The 14,416-nt window shown below is 36.7% G+C and overlaps 2 protein-coding genes across 2 annotated transcripts in view; both read right to left on the bottom strand.

Moving 5' to 3' along the window:
- The window catches only part of LOC123532632 (cation-dependent mannose-6-phosphate receptor-like), a 28,719-nt gene extending 17,324 nt beyond the window's left edge, over positions 1 to 11,395 (bottom strand). The window contains exons 1-3 of the mRNA XM_053517192.1: positions 11,210 to 11,395; positions 5,216 to 5,309; positions 896 to 1,023 (exon numbers count right to left, since the gene is read on the bottom strand). Of these exons, the coding sequence (XP_053373167.1) occupies positions 896 to 1,023; positions 5,216 to 5,309; positions 11,210 to 11,358 (371 nt within the window). The 5' untranslated portion in view covers positions 11,359 to 11,395. The remainder of the gene's footprint in view (positions 1 to 895; positions 1,024 to 5,215; positions 5,310 to 11,209) is intronic.
- Positions 11,396 to 12,423: 1,028 nt separating this feature from the next.
- On the bottom strand, positions 12,424 to 14,416 carry LOC128546748 (uncharacterized). Its single transcript, XM_053518038.1, has 3 exons — positions 14,402 to 14,416; positions 13,719 to 14,022; positions 12,424 to 13,160 (listed from the first exon to the last, which is right to left on the bottom strand). Exons 1-3 carry the CDS (start codon positions 14,414 to 14,416, stop codon positions 12,424 to 12,426), a joined length of 1,056 nt encoding a protein of 351 aa, XP_053374013.1.

The raw sequence follows: 14,416 nt of genomic DNA on the forward strand, positions 1-14,416 counted from the left end.
TTTGACTGTTCCAGGTCACTGTGACCTTTACCTTAAACCTACTGACCTCAAAATCAATAGGGGTCATCTGCATGTCATGACCAAACTCACTATCAACTTTCATAATCCTATGCCAAAGCATTCTCAAGTTATCATCCGGAAATCATCGGAAACAGTTTAACTGACCTTGACCCACTTACCTCAAAGTCGAACTTAACCAGTATTTTATGATGTTACACCTGTGTACCAAAATTTATGATCCAGTTATCATCTGGAGATGGTTTAACTGTTCCAGGTCACTGTGACCTTGACCTTTGACCTACTCAACTATAAATCTGCATGTCATGACCAACCTCCTTATCAACTTTCATGATCCTAGGCTCAAGCGTTCTCTCGAAAGTTATCCTCCAGAAACTGTTTAACTGTTCTGGGTCATTGTGACCTTGACCCAATGACCTAAAAGTCGAACTTGACCTATATTTTATGATGTTACACCTGTGTACCAAAATTTATGATCCTAGGCCCAAGCATTCTCAAGTTACCTACCTGAAACCGTTTAACTGTTCTGGGTCATTATAACCTTGACCTCAAAGTCAAATTTGACCTGTATTTTATGATGTTACACCTGTGTACCACAGTTTATGACCCTAGGCCCAAGATTTCTCAAGTTATCATCTGGAAACCATTTTACTGTTCTTGACCTTTGACCTACTAACATCAAAGTCGAAATTGACCTGCCGGACAGACAACACCAAAAAAATATCCCTCCCCCTTTGGAGGGGGATGATTAAAACTATCTGACAACAGCCCCTGCTACCAACTCTCAAATCTTTTAAAATCTCAAAAAAGAAAATAAAAGACTTGCACTTAAAAAGCACCCATTAACTACTGATTAAAATGTATTGATTGTTCCCACCTGACTGTATGAGTGGCTGGGTCTGTGGCTGTGTAAACTGCTCGTAAATTCTTATCAGGATCTCCTGCGAATGTAACTGGGACAGTATTGCCAATGTCGTAACTTTCTGACCCTGACCTTTGACATGCCTGAAAGCATAACATTAAACAAGACATTTTTTTTGCAAAACACATACCATTTTCACTGCCAATGTCATATCAAAGATGAGTTTTTTTCTCCGTTATCGAATTCCGTTCTATATTTGGGGCAATAACTTACAATGTATATATAATTTTCAGTATCTATTCATCCTGTTATTATTATGTCCTTGACCGCTGATCTACTGATAGAAAACAAAAGTGACGTCAACACTTTTGAAATTTCTTTAAAGAATAACCATACAAAGTGCGAAGAAGGTGTATAACTACATGTATAAAGCAATAATCGGACATGAAAATTTAGATAATATGCACATGTCTCCTTGATGTAATGATGTATACCAAGTTTCATTGACTTGGATGAAAATGGCAGGAGAACTTGAGTACAAAAACTATAGAAAATACAACTGTAATAGGTCAAAGTAAAAATAAGGACCATAACTTAAAAGACACTAGCTGTCAAAGGAACGCAATGCCTGACTATTCAATAAACTTGTCAACTGAATGAATATAAAAGTGGGTACTATCTAAGATATTAGTTTACATATAAAAAACTTGATATGCAAAAAAAGGGGCATAATTTTGTGAAAATGCAAAAATATGCATTTGAAACCTGTGTACTGCATGTCAGAACATCACAGTGAACAAGTGTGTGTAAGTTTAATTTGAATCAGATGGAAATGGTCGGACTTGAGTGCACAAACTATGCAAATACAACTGTAACAGTTCAATGTTAAAAAAGGGCCATAACTCAAAAAGAAACTAGCTATCAGAGGACAGTAAAGTTCGAATATTCAATACCCTTGTCAACTGAATAAAAACAGAAGTCAAATAGGGGCATAATTTTTATGCAAATGAAAAGTACAGTAACTGTTATGGAACCTGTTCACTACATGTCAGATCAAGTGTGTGAAGTTTCAATCCATTTCCATTAGTGGGTTCTGGAATACCACCTTGCATATAAAAACTTAACAGTTAACCAACAAAATGCCAAGTCGAAATAGGAGCAAATTTTGGGAAAATGCAAAGTTATGAAACTTGTACAGTGTAAGTTAGTTGATCACAGTGAATAAGTGTGTTAAGTGTTAATCTATTCCCACAAGTGGTTACTGAGATACATGTACCAGCATACATACAAAAACTTAACCAAACTGGTACAACAACGCGGCCACTGCTGATTTGCAGGTGAGTGCAATAGCTCTACCTATTGTCAGGTTTTCTATTTCTTGCTGTGACAACATCTAAATGAGGCCAAGAGTCCCCGTTTGAAACTATTCCATAAATAGATCTTATAATGATGCTACAGACCAAGTTTGATGAAGATCCATTAATCTATTAACCAGAGAAGAATTGTTAAAGGTATTTCTATTTTTAGCTCTTGCAGCCTCTTAAACATGTTAAAAGGGTCTGCTATTTCGAGGACAATTGTAATTTTAGCAGTTTAAATACTCTCCATCTGTCAATTCAAATACTGAAACTATGTGAACAGTCAAGGGTGTAACTGTTTTAAGTTATGTAACCTATTTCAGTTACCTTTTCAAGCATTTTGTAACCTGTATTAGTTATAAAATATAGTTAACTCACTGACAGGTAAGTTATTCAAAAAATGTCTTTTTGCTGTTCTCACAAAGTGAAAATATGGGTTTTCGTCATCAATATTTGCGTAAAAGATCATGTGGTTACTATTTAAATTTATTGAGTACTTTGCAAAAAAAGACACCGGGGTTTTTTCCTACATGTGCACGACGCTGCGTCATGGAAAATTACTGTTCGGATAAGACAGTCACGCTTATCAGCCAATATACCGATTATTGATTATTGATTATCACTTATCAGTGTTATGTAAAGGAGGTTACTTTGGCTTCTGTTCTGTTTAGGAAAAGAATGAAAATAAAGCGATTGATTATGAGATACGGGGATAGACGTTTTTGTTCAAATGGCCGGTACTCGATAATATATGTTTTTATCGGGTAATCGATAGACACTGGTCAATACGTTTCTGTTTGGTAATCGATAGATACGGTGATAACCGTATCGATGTGGGAAAGGGTTAAAACTTTTGCGTAACACTTCGTCAGCTTTGTGTAAACAAGAGGGCCATGATGGCCATATATCGCTCACCTGTTATCATTGCACTTGAGGACAAGAAGGTCCTCAGAAAAAATATCTAAGTCCAAAGGACAGTAACAACAAAGGGAAGAAATTTAACCAAAAAGAAAAAAAAAATTCTTACAAGGTACAGATATGTCAAAATACACCTATAAATTGGAGGTACCATCCATGTTGTACCACAGAAAAGTGGTCTCAGTTTTTCCCTACGGCCAATAATAAAAAAGTTACTAAAAATAAGCTATTTATAGTAACGTAAAAGGGAAGTAATTTAAAAAAAATTATTGTAAGTGAACAAAAGAAGGATCTGCCAAATAAATCTGTTGACATAAATGAAATTTCAGATCAGTATCTTCATTAGTTATGGAGATATACCCATTTTAATTTGAAATAAAGGGAGGTAATTTGACATAAAATCAGTCCATAGTTATCTACCCTGATTGGCTCAGTCCAACTAATGACAATAATGAAATTTCAAATAAGTCCATTAAGTACTTACTGATATAAATCCATTTTGATTACAATCAGGGGAGGTAATCAGATATAAAATAACTCTGAACCTACGCTTGGATCTGATTTGTCATGGAATCCAAGAATTATTGTTGCTGAAGTTATTTTGGAAGTTTGTATCAAATAAAACCATAAATGAAGTCTCTATATGGCTGCAAAAGCCAAAATAGCCAATTTTGGACCTTTAAGGGGCCATAACTCTGGAAACCATGATGAAATCTGGCCAGTTCAAGAAAAGAACCAAGATCTTGTGGTGATACAAGTTGTGTGCACGTTTGGTTAAAATCGAATAATAAATGAAGCTGCTACTGTGTAGACAAGGTCAAAATAGCTAATTTTGGCCCTTTCAGGGGCCATAACTCTGGAACCCATTATGGGATCTGGCCGGTTCAACTAAGGAATCAAGATCTTATGGTGACACAAGTTTTGTGCAAGTCTGATTAAATTCAAATCATAAATGAAGCTGCTATTGTGCAGACAAGGTCAAAATAGCTTATTCTGGCCCTTTCAGGGGCCATAACTCTGGAACCCATAAAGGAATCTGGCCAGTTCAATAAAGGAAACAAGATCTTATGGTGATACAAGTTGTGTGCAAGTTTGGTTAAAATCAAATCATTAATGAAGCTGCTATTGTGCAGACAAGGTCAAAATAGCTAATTCTGGCCCTTTCAGGGGCCATAACTCTGGAACCCATTAGGGAATCTGGCCAGTTCAAGAAAGGAACCAAGACCTTATGGTGATACAAGTTGTGTGCCAGTTTGGTAAAAATCAAATCCTAAATAAAGCTGCTATTGTGCAGACAAGGTCAAAATAGCTAATTTTGGCCCTTTCAGGGGCCATAACTCTGGAACCCATAATGGGATCTGGCCAGTTCAAGAAAGGAACCAAGATCTTATGGTGATACAAGTTGTGCGCAAGTTTGGTTAAAATAAAATCTTAAATGAAACCATTATCGTACAGACAAGAAATTGTTGACGGACGGACGCACGAACGGACGCACGACGGACGAAGGGTGATGACAAAAGCTCACCTTGTCACTATGTGACAGGTGAGCTAAAAATTGTACTGCATAGCTGGAAAAATAAAAGTTCAAGGATTCAGGAAATAATTGCATTAGTCTCATTCAAAATGAGGAATTGGCACAGGAGGGCTTTGTAATATTTTATGACAACTGAAACAAGTTATGAAAGTATAAGCAATAACTCAGATGGGTTATAAACTGCGATAACTTGAAACAGTTACACCCCTGACTGGTAAATTAATAGATTTTTACTGACTTTCAGTAACTATACCACTTTCCCAAATCTGCTTACGCTAGACAGTGGTACTGTTTGAAAAATGTCATTGAAATAATTCAAATTTTGTCTTCAAAAATATGAAAAATATCCTGCTCACTTATGAGAAAGATACCCATCTCAAAAAAAATGAAAAATCGAGAAAAAAGTTAAAATAAGAAAAGATGCCTCACTCCCTCTATATTATTCAAGAAATTTTCTAAAGATCTATTAATCAATTTGGAGTGACCTTCAAACTATGAATGAGACTGCTGAAGATTGTTACTTACTGCTACCCCTCCAGTCACACCTCCACATTCCTCTTGTAAAGATTCACAGGGCTTATACTGATATGTATAGGTACCATTAGCGATTGATAAAATGCTGTGAACAAAAAGCAAGAACAGAATATGTATGTACAATACTACACTCAATGCCACTTAGCACTTCATCCATAAATATGGCAATTAATCCATTCTTTCAACTTGTATCTAAATATTTTGATGTTTGTTTATTAGTAATTAACATTTTCACACTCAAGAGGTCAGTAGACACATGGCAACTGATACCTCACTCAGTCACATAATACTGCCACCTGACTGACCAGTCCTTGAGCTATCCTAATGCTGAGCACCAAACAAGAAAGCTACAAGTAAAGTACCATTTTTCATGCTTTTGGTATGATACTGCAAAGGAGTGAACACACTACCTGGATCCAGGCTGTTGAGGCGATTTAAAAAGTGTGGAATACTTTCATATCAAAGGGGAGCAACATCAAAATTTCATAAAAAAATAATACAAGAGCTGTCCATGAGACAGCCAATGCTGGACTATTCGAAATATCGTCCCAGAAGCTGGAAAATATTACCCAAAATGTTAAAATATCAAAAGAGTTTTAGGTTCAAAAGGGGACATAATTTGACCAAAATGCATGTCAGAGTTATGAGACTTGATGCTATCAACGAGTTTTATAACCCCGAAGGCACAAGTGAAGTTTCAACTTAATATCTGTATTTGTTCTGCAGATAGTAACTTGCGCTCAAAACTTTAACAAGAATTTTCTAAGTCCAAAAGGGGGCATAATTTGCCCCAAATACATGTCAGAGTTATGGAACTTGATCTAGTGAGGTTGGTAATTGATGCAGAAAACGAAAAAATAAGTTTCAAATCTATATGCCTTTTAGTAATAGCTGTATGAACTTGCACACAAAACTTTAACCAGGATTTTCTAAGTCCAAAAGGGGGCATAATTTGACTAAAACGCAGGTCAGAGTTATGGGACTTGATGCTATCAACTACTTTTATAACCCCGGAGACACGTGAAATTTCAATTCAATATCTGCATTAGTTTTGGTAACTTGCATGTAAAACTTCAACCAGGATTTTCTAAGTGCAGGGGGCATAATTTGCTCAAAATACATGTCAGAGTTATGGAACTTGACCCAGTGAGGTTGGTAATTGACCAAGTAAAAAGGAAAAATAAGTTTCAAAGCTATATGCCTTTAAATGATAGCTGTATGTACTTGCATGCAAAACTTTAACCAAGGTGTGGTGCCGATGCAAACGCCAGGGTGAGCAGAATAGCTAGACTATTCTTTGAATAGCCGAGCTAAAACAAACATTTTGACAGGGATCTAACTCAATGTAATGGATCTTTTGTTTTCATTAAATAAATCCCTACATGAATACACTAAACATAAAAAATGTCATAAAATAATTCTTAAATGTGATCAACCACTTTTAATACCGGGGACTTTATCAGTTTACATACGTAAACTTTAGCAAACATTTCTAAGTTAAACATGGGGCATAACTTTACTACAATGTAAATAAAGGTTAAGATCTTTGCAACATGAGGTATTCCCATAATGCCAAAGATGTGTAGAGAATCTGGAAACATTGGGTTAAGTAATAAGCTTACAATAAAAACTGTCACAAAAATTCCACATTAAAAAAGGGCATATAGTTTTTAGAAAATAAAAGCTAGAGTTACACAACTTGCTACATGAGGTCAGGTCATGATGCTGATGATATTTTTAAACTTTTAATTTTGAAAGAATTTGACCAAGTAGTTATTGAGAACAAGGTAGAAACATGTCTTCCACTTGTGGGATTTTACTTAAAAGTTATATTCAACTCATTTCAAGTTTCTACACAAAAATTAGTGTTTGATTTATTGGAGTAATAAGTCTGACCAGTATTTTATAACTTTTTTTGATGAACTATCAAACAAAGAATTCAATCCAGTTACAGTTATTGTGATAAATTCAAATATTTTGTTTTAAAAAAAATAATAGTACTTTTTTTTATAAAATGACTACAAGCAGTGATAAATTCAAATATTTTAACATAATATTCTAATTTGAAAACCAATAGCAAAATATTTTGAAGTGTATAATAAAATCATTTCTCATACTAAGAGCAATAATATTATTGTGCAGGCAATCAAATCCTGTGAATACAACATAAATTAAACTCAATCTTTCCCATAGAAATGTTTTCACAGGTAACTAGAGATGCTTTTGAGAAAAGCGCATGTCTCCCATAACTGCCTAAACAGCTAAATAGTCAGTCTTTATAAACCGTTAACTTAATCCACATGTGCATGCGCTTTCTTGACACCAAAAGGACGCCTATACTACAAGTAGTACAAGTGCCGGTTTAGGGGTAAACTACGCAAGAAATCTGAGCGTTTTTGGTAAATCATGGGCCATAATTCCGAAGTGCCTAGGCCGATTTGGCTAGTTATTGAACTTGGCCGAGCAATTATTGGCAGACACATTTTGTTGAAGTTTGGTGAAAATCAGATGAGAAATGTTCGATTTAGAGCACTGACAAGCTTTGTGACAGACAGACACACAGACTGGAGTAAATCAATATGTCTCCCACACCACTCAGCGATTTTTTTCCTTCTTTATAAAGTACCCCTAAAAGGACCTTTTCCCAATAGAAAAATGCAGTCTTTTTTCCCCAATTATCATCCAAAAATTCCCAAAATGACCAAATTAAGTTTGCATTTTGATGACTGCAGAAGGAAAATTTAGTTACATTGACATTCACCATGATTTAACCATTTAAACAGTTTGTTTGATGCTATTTACATGGAATTAAAGGAAGAAGCATTCTAAATGATGTTATAAATTAACTATAAAAATTCCGAATCTGAGTAAAAACCCCGCTATTTTTCCCAACTTATCCGGTACCGGACCTTTTCCCAAAAGGGAAAAAAAAAATCACTGCCACTGTGTAGTGGGAGACATAATTATCACCTATTCATAGTGCTACACTATGAGATAGTTACTATATAATATAAAGGCTAATTAATACAGGTGGTACTTTATGTGTCAAAGTGGTACATAAAAGACCTGGTACTGGTACATGAGGTGTCACACCCTTGTGAGAAAGATAGACACTTCCTTGTTACTGGTTTAGAGCACAGGGGTACATCACATTAAGTTTTTGGGGTGGTCTGGGGTATAGTAGCCCCTATTTATAAACAAGGGATCCGCTGTTAAAATGGAAATTTTGATATATGGTCATCAGGGTTCTAGCCAGGATTTTCTGAAGGCATGTTGCAGAAGGATATTTTTTGACAAGCAAAGGGGTGTGTGCGGGAGGGGTGCCCCCTCCTGCATGGGGGGTATGGGGGTCTCCCCAGAAAATTTTGTGTTACTACAACTCATTTTGGTGCATTCTGGTGCATTTCAGAGTGAAAAACATAGTGCTATTTTCAGTGATTAATAAGCATCATTTACATGTACAACAAGAAAAGATATTAGGTCATAAAAATCCTATGGAGTTATTTGCTGAATGACAATTAAATGTTCATCAATTTTAAGTTACTAAAAATGTTCATTTACTATTTATTGTACACAAAACAACACAATTTTAGCACTGCACACAGATCTATTTGTATTTTAAAGTTTATGTCTTCTATTTCTGCGGAGTTTATTTGCTGAAAACTTATCCATTTTAAGTTTTTGAAAATGTCAACTGTTTGTTGTACATACATGGAAAACAACACAATCTGAGACTGTCATCCAGGGAAATGCTGGTTTCCATTTTGGATCAATGGCCATTTGGCATGGCTGGGAGGGATTCTGAAATTGTGACCGGGGCCTCCGTGGCCGAGTGGTTAAGGTCGCTGGCTTCAAATCACTTGCCCCTCATCGATGTGGGTTCGAGCCTCACTCGGGGCGTTGAATTCTTCATGTGAGGTTCTTCATGTGAGGTAGCCATTCAGCTGGCTTACGGAAGGTCGGTGGTTCTACCAAAGTGTCCGTTCGTGTTGAAATAATGCACGGAGGGTATTTCAAACTTTTCTCTACAAGTTCTATTTTGAATGTGACAACAGAAAACATTAATTCTTGCATTGTCTTTTCAATATTCCGCCCGAGAAAACACATTTCATACATGTGAAAAACATTAATATTACGGCGATAATTGTTCAAAAGCATTTTACCGTGTTGCACAATTTTGACTTAATTCCTTACATTGTCTTTCCTTGATTGCGAAAAACATTCGGACGATAATTGTTGAATCATCTGTCATTATATCTAATGACAGGTATAATCTTAAAACTTGCGAAAACAGTCACTTTCATGTACACATCACAAGATGCCGCCTGTCAAATGATTTAAAGGCGGAGCTTCGATGAAATTTATGTCACACGTTCCACATATAGGAAGCTGTCATTGGTTTATCGGTTATCTTAACTGGCATCGCTTTACCTAAACTATCAGGTAGCACTTGGAAGCTTTTCGAATACACTATCGAATTAATCGGGGTGTTTATTGGGATGATTTTATGACATGTCGCTTCGGCAATTAAGGGATGACGGGGGAAATAAGGGATGTCGAATATACAACTCAAAGTCTGAAGGCATGTCGCACGCGACAGGCGATAATAGCCTGGCGGGAACCCTGGTCATTATCAACAGCTGTAAAAGTCTCATTTGTTACGTTAAATTACCAGCTGATACGTCCTCACACTGCTTAAATATAAATATCCATAAAAAACATTCTCATTTCTTGCTGTCATAAACCGTTTTTGCACTGTGAGATGCTAAAATCGTACTTTTTCATCAAAAACGTGTAGTCTAACACGATCGCGTTCACCGTGCCATCATGGAAAATCACCTGTAAAACTTATGTACGGCAGGTGAACAAAGGGAAATGAATGATGCTCCTTACAAAACGATCAAAATGTATCTCACAAACCTTTGTTTTGAACCACAAGCGGGTCTATAAGTCCTGCAATGCTTTGTTATTTTCGTAGCTAAAAAACAATTCTCGCCGACTTCACCATAGTGTCACATGGGTTTGATACTGTACATGCTTATTTGATTGGCTTTAACAACTGGTTCTCGCCAACAGGTAAGATGATACAGCACCTAGCCCACGTGACTCACATGTGACGCAATGGTGGAGCCGGCGAGAATTGTTTTTCGGTTACGAAAATAACAAAGCATTGCAGGACTTATAGACTCGCTTGTGGTTCAATACCGAGGTTTGTGAGTTACATTTTGATCATTTTTTAAGGAGCATCATTCATTTCCTTTTGTTCGCCTGTCGTACACGACTTTTACAGGTGATTTTCCATGATCGAATGGTGAACGTGATCGTGTTAGACTAAGATTACACGTGTTTGATTAAAAAGTACGAGTTTCGCATCTCACAGTGCAAAAACGGTTTATGACAGCAAGAAATGAGAATGTTTTTTATGGATATTTATATTTAAGCAGTGTGAGGACGTATCAGCTGGTATTTTAACATAACAAATGAGGCTTTTACGGCAGTTGATAATGACCATACACCAAGATTGCCATTTTGACAGCTGGATCCCTTGTCTATAAACAGGGGTTACTATACCCACAACCACCCTAAAACCTTTATGTGATGTACCCCTGTGGTTTAGAGTGGTCCACATTTTAAAGTTATACAGATTTGGAATACCCGAGTAGACTGTAGTAAATGGGTGCTGGATTCATTTTGGGTCCTTGACTGTCTATTGATGTTTTTTATCATATGTAGCATCATTATTGACCAAACAAATGTTCTGAATCACCTATATCTTGCCAACATTTGACTGCACAACATGAATCTTTAACCGCGCAAAACTGAATCAAAAGCATTTCTTTTTAATCCTTTCTTTTTTCTATTTTTAATTAGTACTGGCAATATATTTTTTCATGAAATATAAGCAAAAGAGACCAGCTACTTATGTGTTTATGCCTCACATGACAAGTCACAAGACCAGATCATGATAAATCTTGGGCAACTTACGAATTCGGTATTTTGTGCAGGTCTACCGTCCCCTTCGATGTTCTACAACTACAATTGTCTGATTCCACCTTTTTACATTCCTCACCGAGTGTCAACCAAACACTAGCAAACATGAGGTAAACAAAGATAAACATTTGGTCAAAGTCCATTTTCACTTTCGTTCTTGGGCGGTGCGTGAGAAAAAATTACAAATTGTGATAAATCTGAAAATAATTTGAGGACCGGCTATAAACCAATATCCGGTAAGCGGAATGACGCGAAATAGCCTGTTCCCCTATATTCTCGCGGTACTAGTGACAATAATTAATGTACGCAAGGAAATAAAAATATAACAGTTATTTCTTTTAATAAATAATGTCAAATAATTCATTATCTGTCAAAACGTATAATTTTTGACACAAAAAATAATTAAAATGCTCCCGACAATCACGTGTCAACATGTACACTATCTACCATTTTGATTTTGTATGTCCTTGGTATTTTCGCGTTAAAGATGTTGTTGTAGTTGTGGAATTATTGTTAGGTTACACACCACTATACTTGTTTATTTCTGGTACACTACGGAATACTGTGTCTGTTTGTAAAAATAACAGTTTAACTATAACAATATTTGTACAATTATGTGAAATTTTCCACACCCAGTACTTGAAAATTTACTCATTTTGACAGTGTGTACACCTGAATGAGCTGTCCCTTCTCAGAACCCTGACCTTTGAACAGTAAGTAAGGTGAACCCAGTGATCACGTAAGTCACACTTGCCCCATTTAATGATAACCAATGATGGATTATCCACGTAGCTGAGGAGCGAAACGGCTTTCACACACACAGCAAAGGTCCTCGTCATCATCGCTGTCATCCTCAGAACTAGTGTCCTCTACAGACAGTGGAGCACCTCGCTTTGAAAGACCAGATGTTGAAGGCTGGGGTTTGTTTGTTTTGTTATCTTGCTTCTTTTCAGATTGAATTAATATTTGCTCACACTTTTGTTGTTTTTTTGTCACTCTGACCCTGTAATACCTCAATATTTGTTTCTGATAGGAGATTTCCAGTTACTTTTACAGGTGGGGTGAATTTCTTTTTTGGCCTCTGAACGACCTTGGTTATGGTTTTGCTTTGTAGAAACGACTGTTGTTCAGTTGTACTTGTGACTGCAGAAGTATCTGCAAGAGGATATGTGATGACATCTTGGTCTTCTTCTACATCATTAACTGGCTCAGTATTGTAGATAGTAGCAGGAGCTGTTTGTTTCTCTGATATTTTTCTCTGAATCAAAAGGATACATTCCTGACTTTTTGAATGCAGATATGATGTTGATGGGAGAGAAGGCTTTTGAAAACGGCTTGTTTGTGAGCTTGGCAACTTCGTATCTGGTAATGGAAACTCCTGGGTTTGCATGCATGTACAGCTTACACTCCTGATAGAAGAATTTCTTCATAGGTCCAAAGACCCCAACGTCTAAGGGCTGGGTTAAGTGACTGGAGTGTGGTGGTAGGACAAAAAGTATAACTCTATGATCCTTGGCCCACTGTGTCAGTGTTAATGACAGATGCGATTTGTGTCCATCATAAAGAATCAATGTAGTTGGTCTGTCTCCCCTGTCCAGACCAACGTGTCTGGCAAAGTGGTTAATGATGTACTCCTCGAATAGTCCACGGTTGAACCAGCCACTTTCAGACATGCCCCCAGCTGCACCAGCTACAGCGCCATCAAGCAGGCTGTCATTCCACCGTTTTCCTGGGAATATATAAAACGGCGGGACATGATTCCCAATGGCATTGGCCCCTCCAATGATGGTGACGTTCTTTGACCGAGGTGATGTCACAGACTGTGGCTTTGTGGTCTTGTCACAAATGATCTTTGGTGGGGTGTGTTCTGTAGAAGAACCTGACTCGTCTATGTTATATATCCTCTCTGGTGCAGTCAGGAGGTCATGCTCTCTCATCAGGTTACCTGTATAGGAAAAAAACAGAAATTATTATGGAGAACTGGTTCGTCATTTAAATGATTTTCTGTTAGCTTATTTCTACGAACTACGTATTTTTTACATCTGGTTACCAAATTGTGGTTTATCATGTACTGTAAAAACTTGTTTCACAATAAAGAATAAAAATAAGGAAATTTGTATAAACTACCTTACGAGTGTGTAATTAGGAATTCTGTATCGTCATTATCTTGAAAGAAATAATCATTCAAAATATAGAATGACAATAACTGTACCTAGCTCTGTAAAATATGCATTCACTGTTTCCTTTGAGGCAGACTTGGCACGAGCTATTTCGAGCTTCTGGGGAGAGACAACTTTTAACTTTTCCCATCGGCCCATAAATGAATAGAACCAACAGTCACTGAGTCCTTCCTTGGCTTTGACAGTCCTCCCAAGTGACCTAAAAAGAAGGCATCGTCAATAAATAGTAGACATATAGCCATTGCTTAACAGATTCTGTTTATGGTTTTATAAACTCATAGTCTAAATAAAATGATCAGAAATTATTTTCAAGTTGTTATTACCGGCATAATCTGCTGCTAAATATTTCATCTCCTGGACTGAATAACCATATCCAATGTTGCCCAAATAAACGATGTGGTCTACCAGTTCTACCAGTTGCTTCTCCTCTGAGTATGTGAAAATCGTAGTTGGGCCTGATTTACAGTCCAATGAGACCTTATTCCTCGTTCTATCCCTGAGTGTTGATTCAGGCACCTGGTATAGTCTGCAGGCCCTGTAGACGGACATTCCTTTCAAAGTGGCAGCATAGTCTTTTTTAAGATTTTCTTTGTCATATGTTTTTCTATCCCTTTTTGATTTTGATCCCTGTAATTAAATATTTATTGCAGTCTATACAAAACATGTTCAAAAATATTAAATATATAGTGGCGTGTAGCATACAAAACCAAAACATTAATAAGATCTAATATTTAGATCGTGTCCGTTCCGCGAAATGGAATCTCAATGCGTAATTTGACGGTATGTAACCACTAAATCTAGTCCGTTTCGGAAATTATGGTACCAAGGCGGGAATTAAAGGGAAGCGGGGCATTGTGGGATCGTCGTTCATCCGAATCGGGCCGATCTATAACAGACGACATAAACAAAACATTGGCGAAAACGATGTTAGCAAGTAAAAAATACAGGATTTTGGCTTAATTGGATAGAAATTTAAGTATTTCAACTATTTTGAAAGTATACTCACCAAAATTCTATGCAT

The sequence above is a fragment of the Mercenaria mercenaria genome, chromosome 11 (assembly GCF_021730395.1).
Source record: "Mercenaria mercenaria strain notata chromosome 11, MADL_Memer_1, whole genome shotgun sequence".
Taxonomy (NCBI): Eukaryota; Metazoa; Mollusca; class Bivalvia; order Venerida; family Veneridae; genus Mercenaria; species Mercenaria mercenaria.

What these genes read in the sequence shown, in the direction of transcription:
- LOC128546748 (XM_053518038.1), bottom strand. An exon ending in TTTAGCAGCAGATTATGCCG is followed by an intron (nt 13,161 to 13,718) that starts GTAATAACAACT and finishes TTTCCTATACAG; the next exon opens with GTAACCTGATGAGAGAGCAT.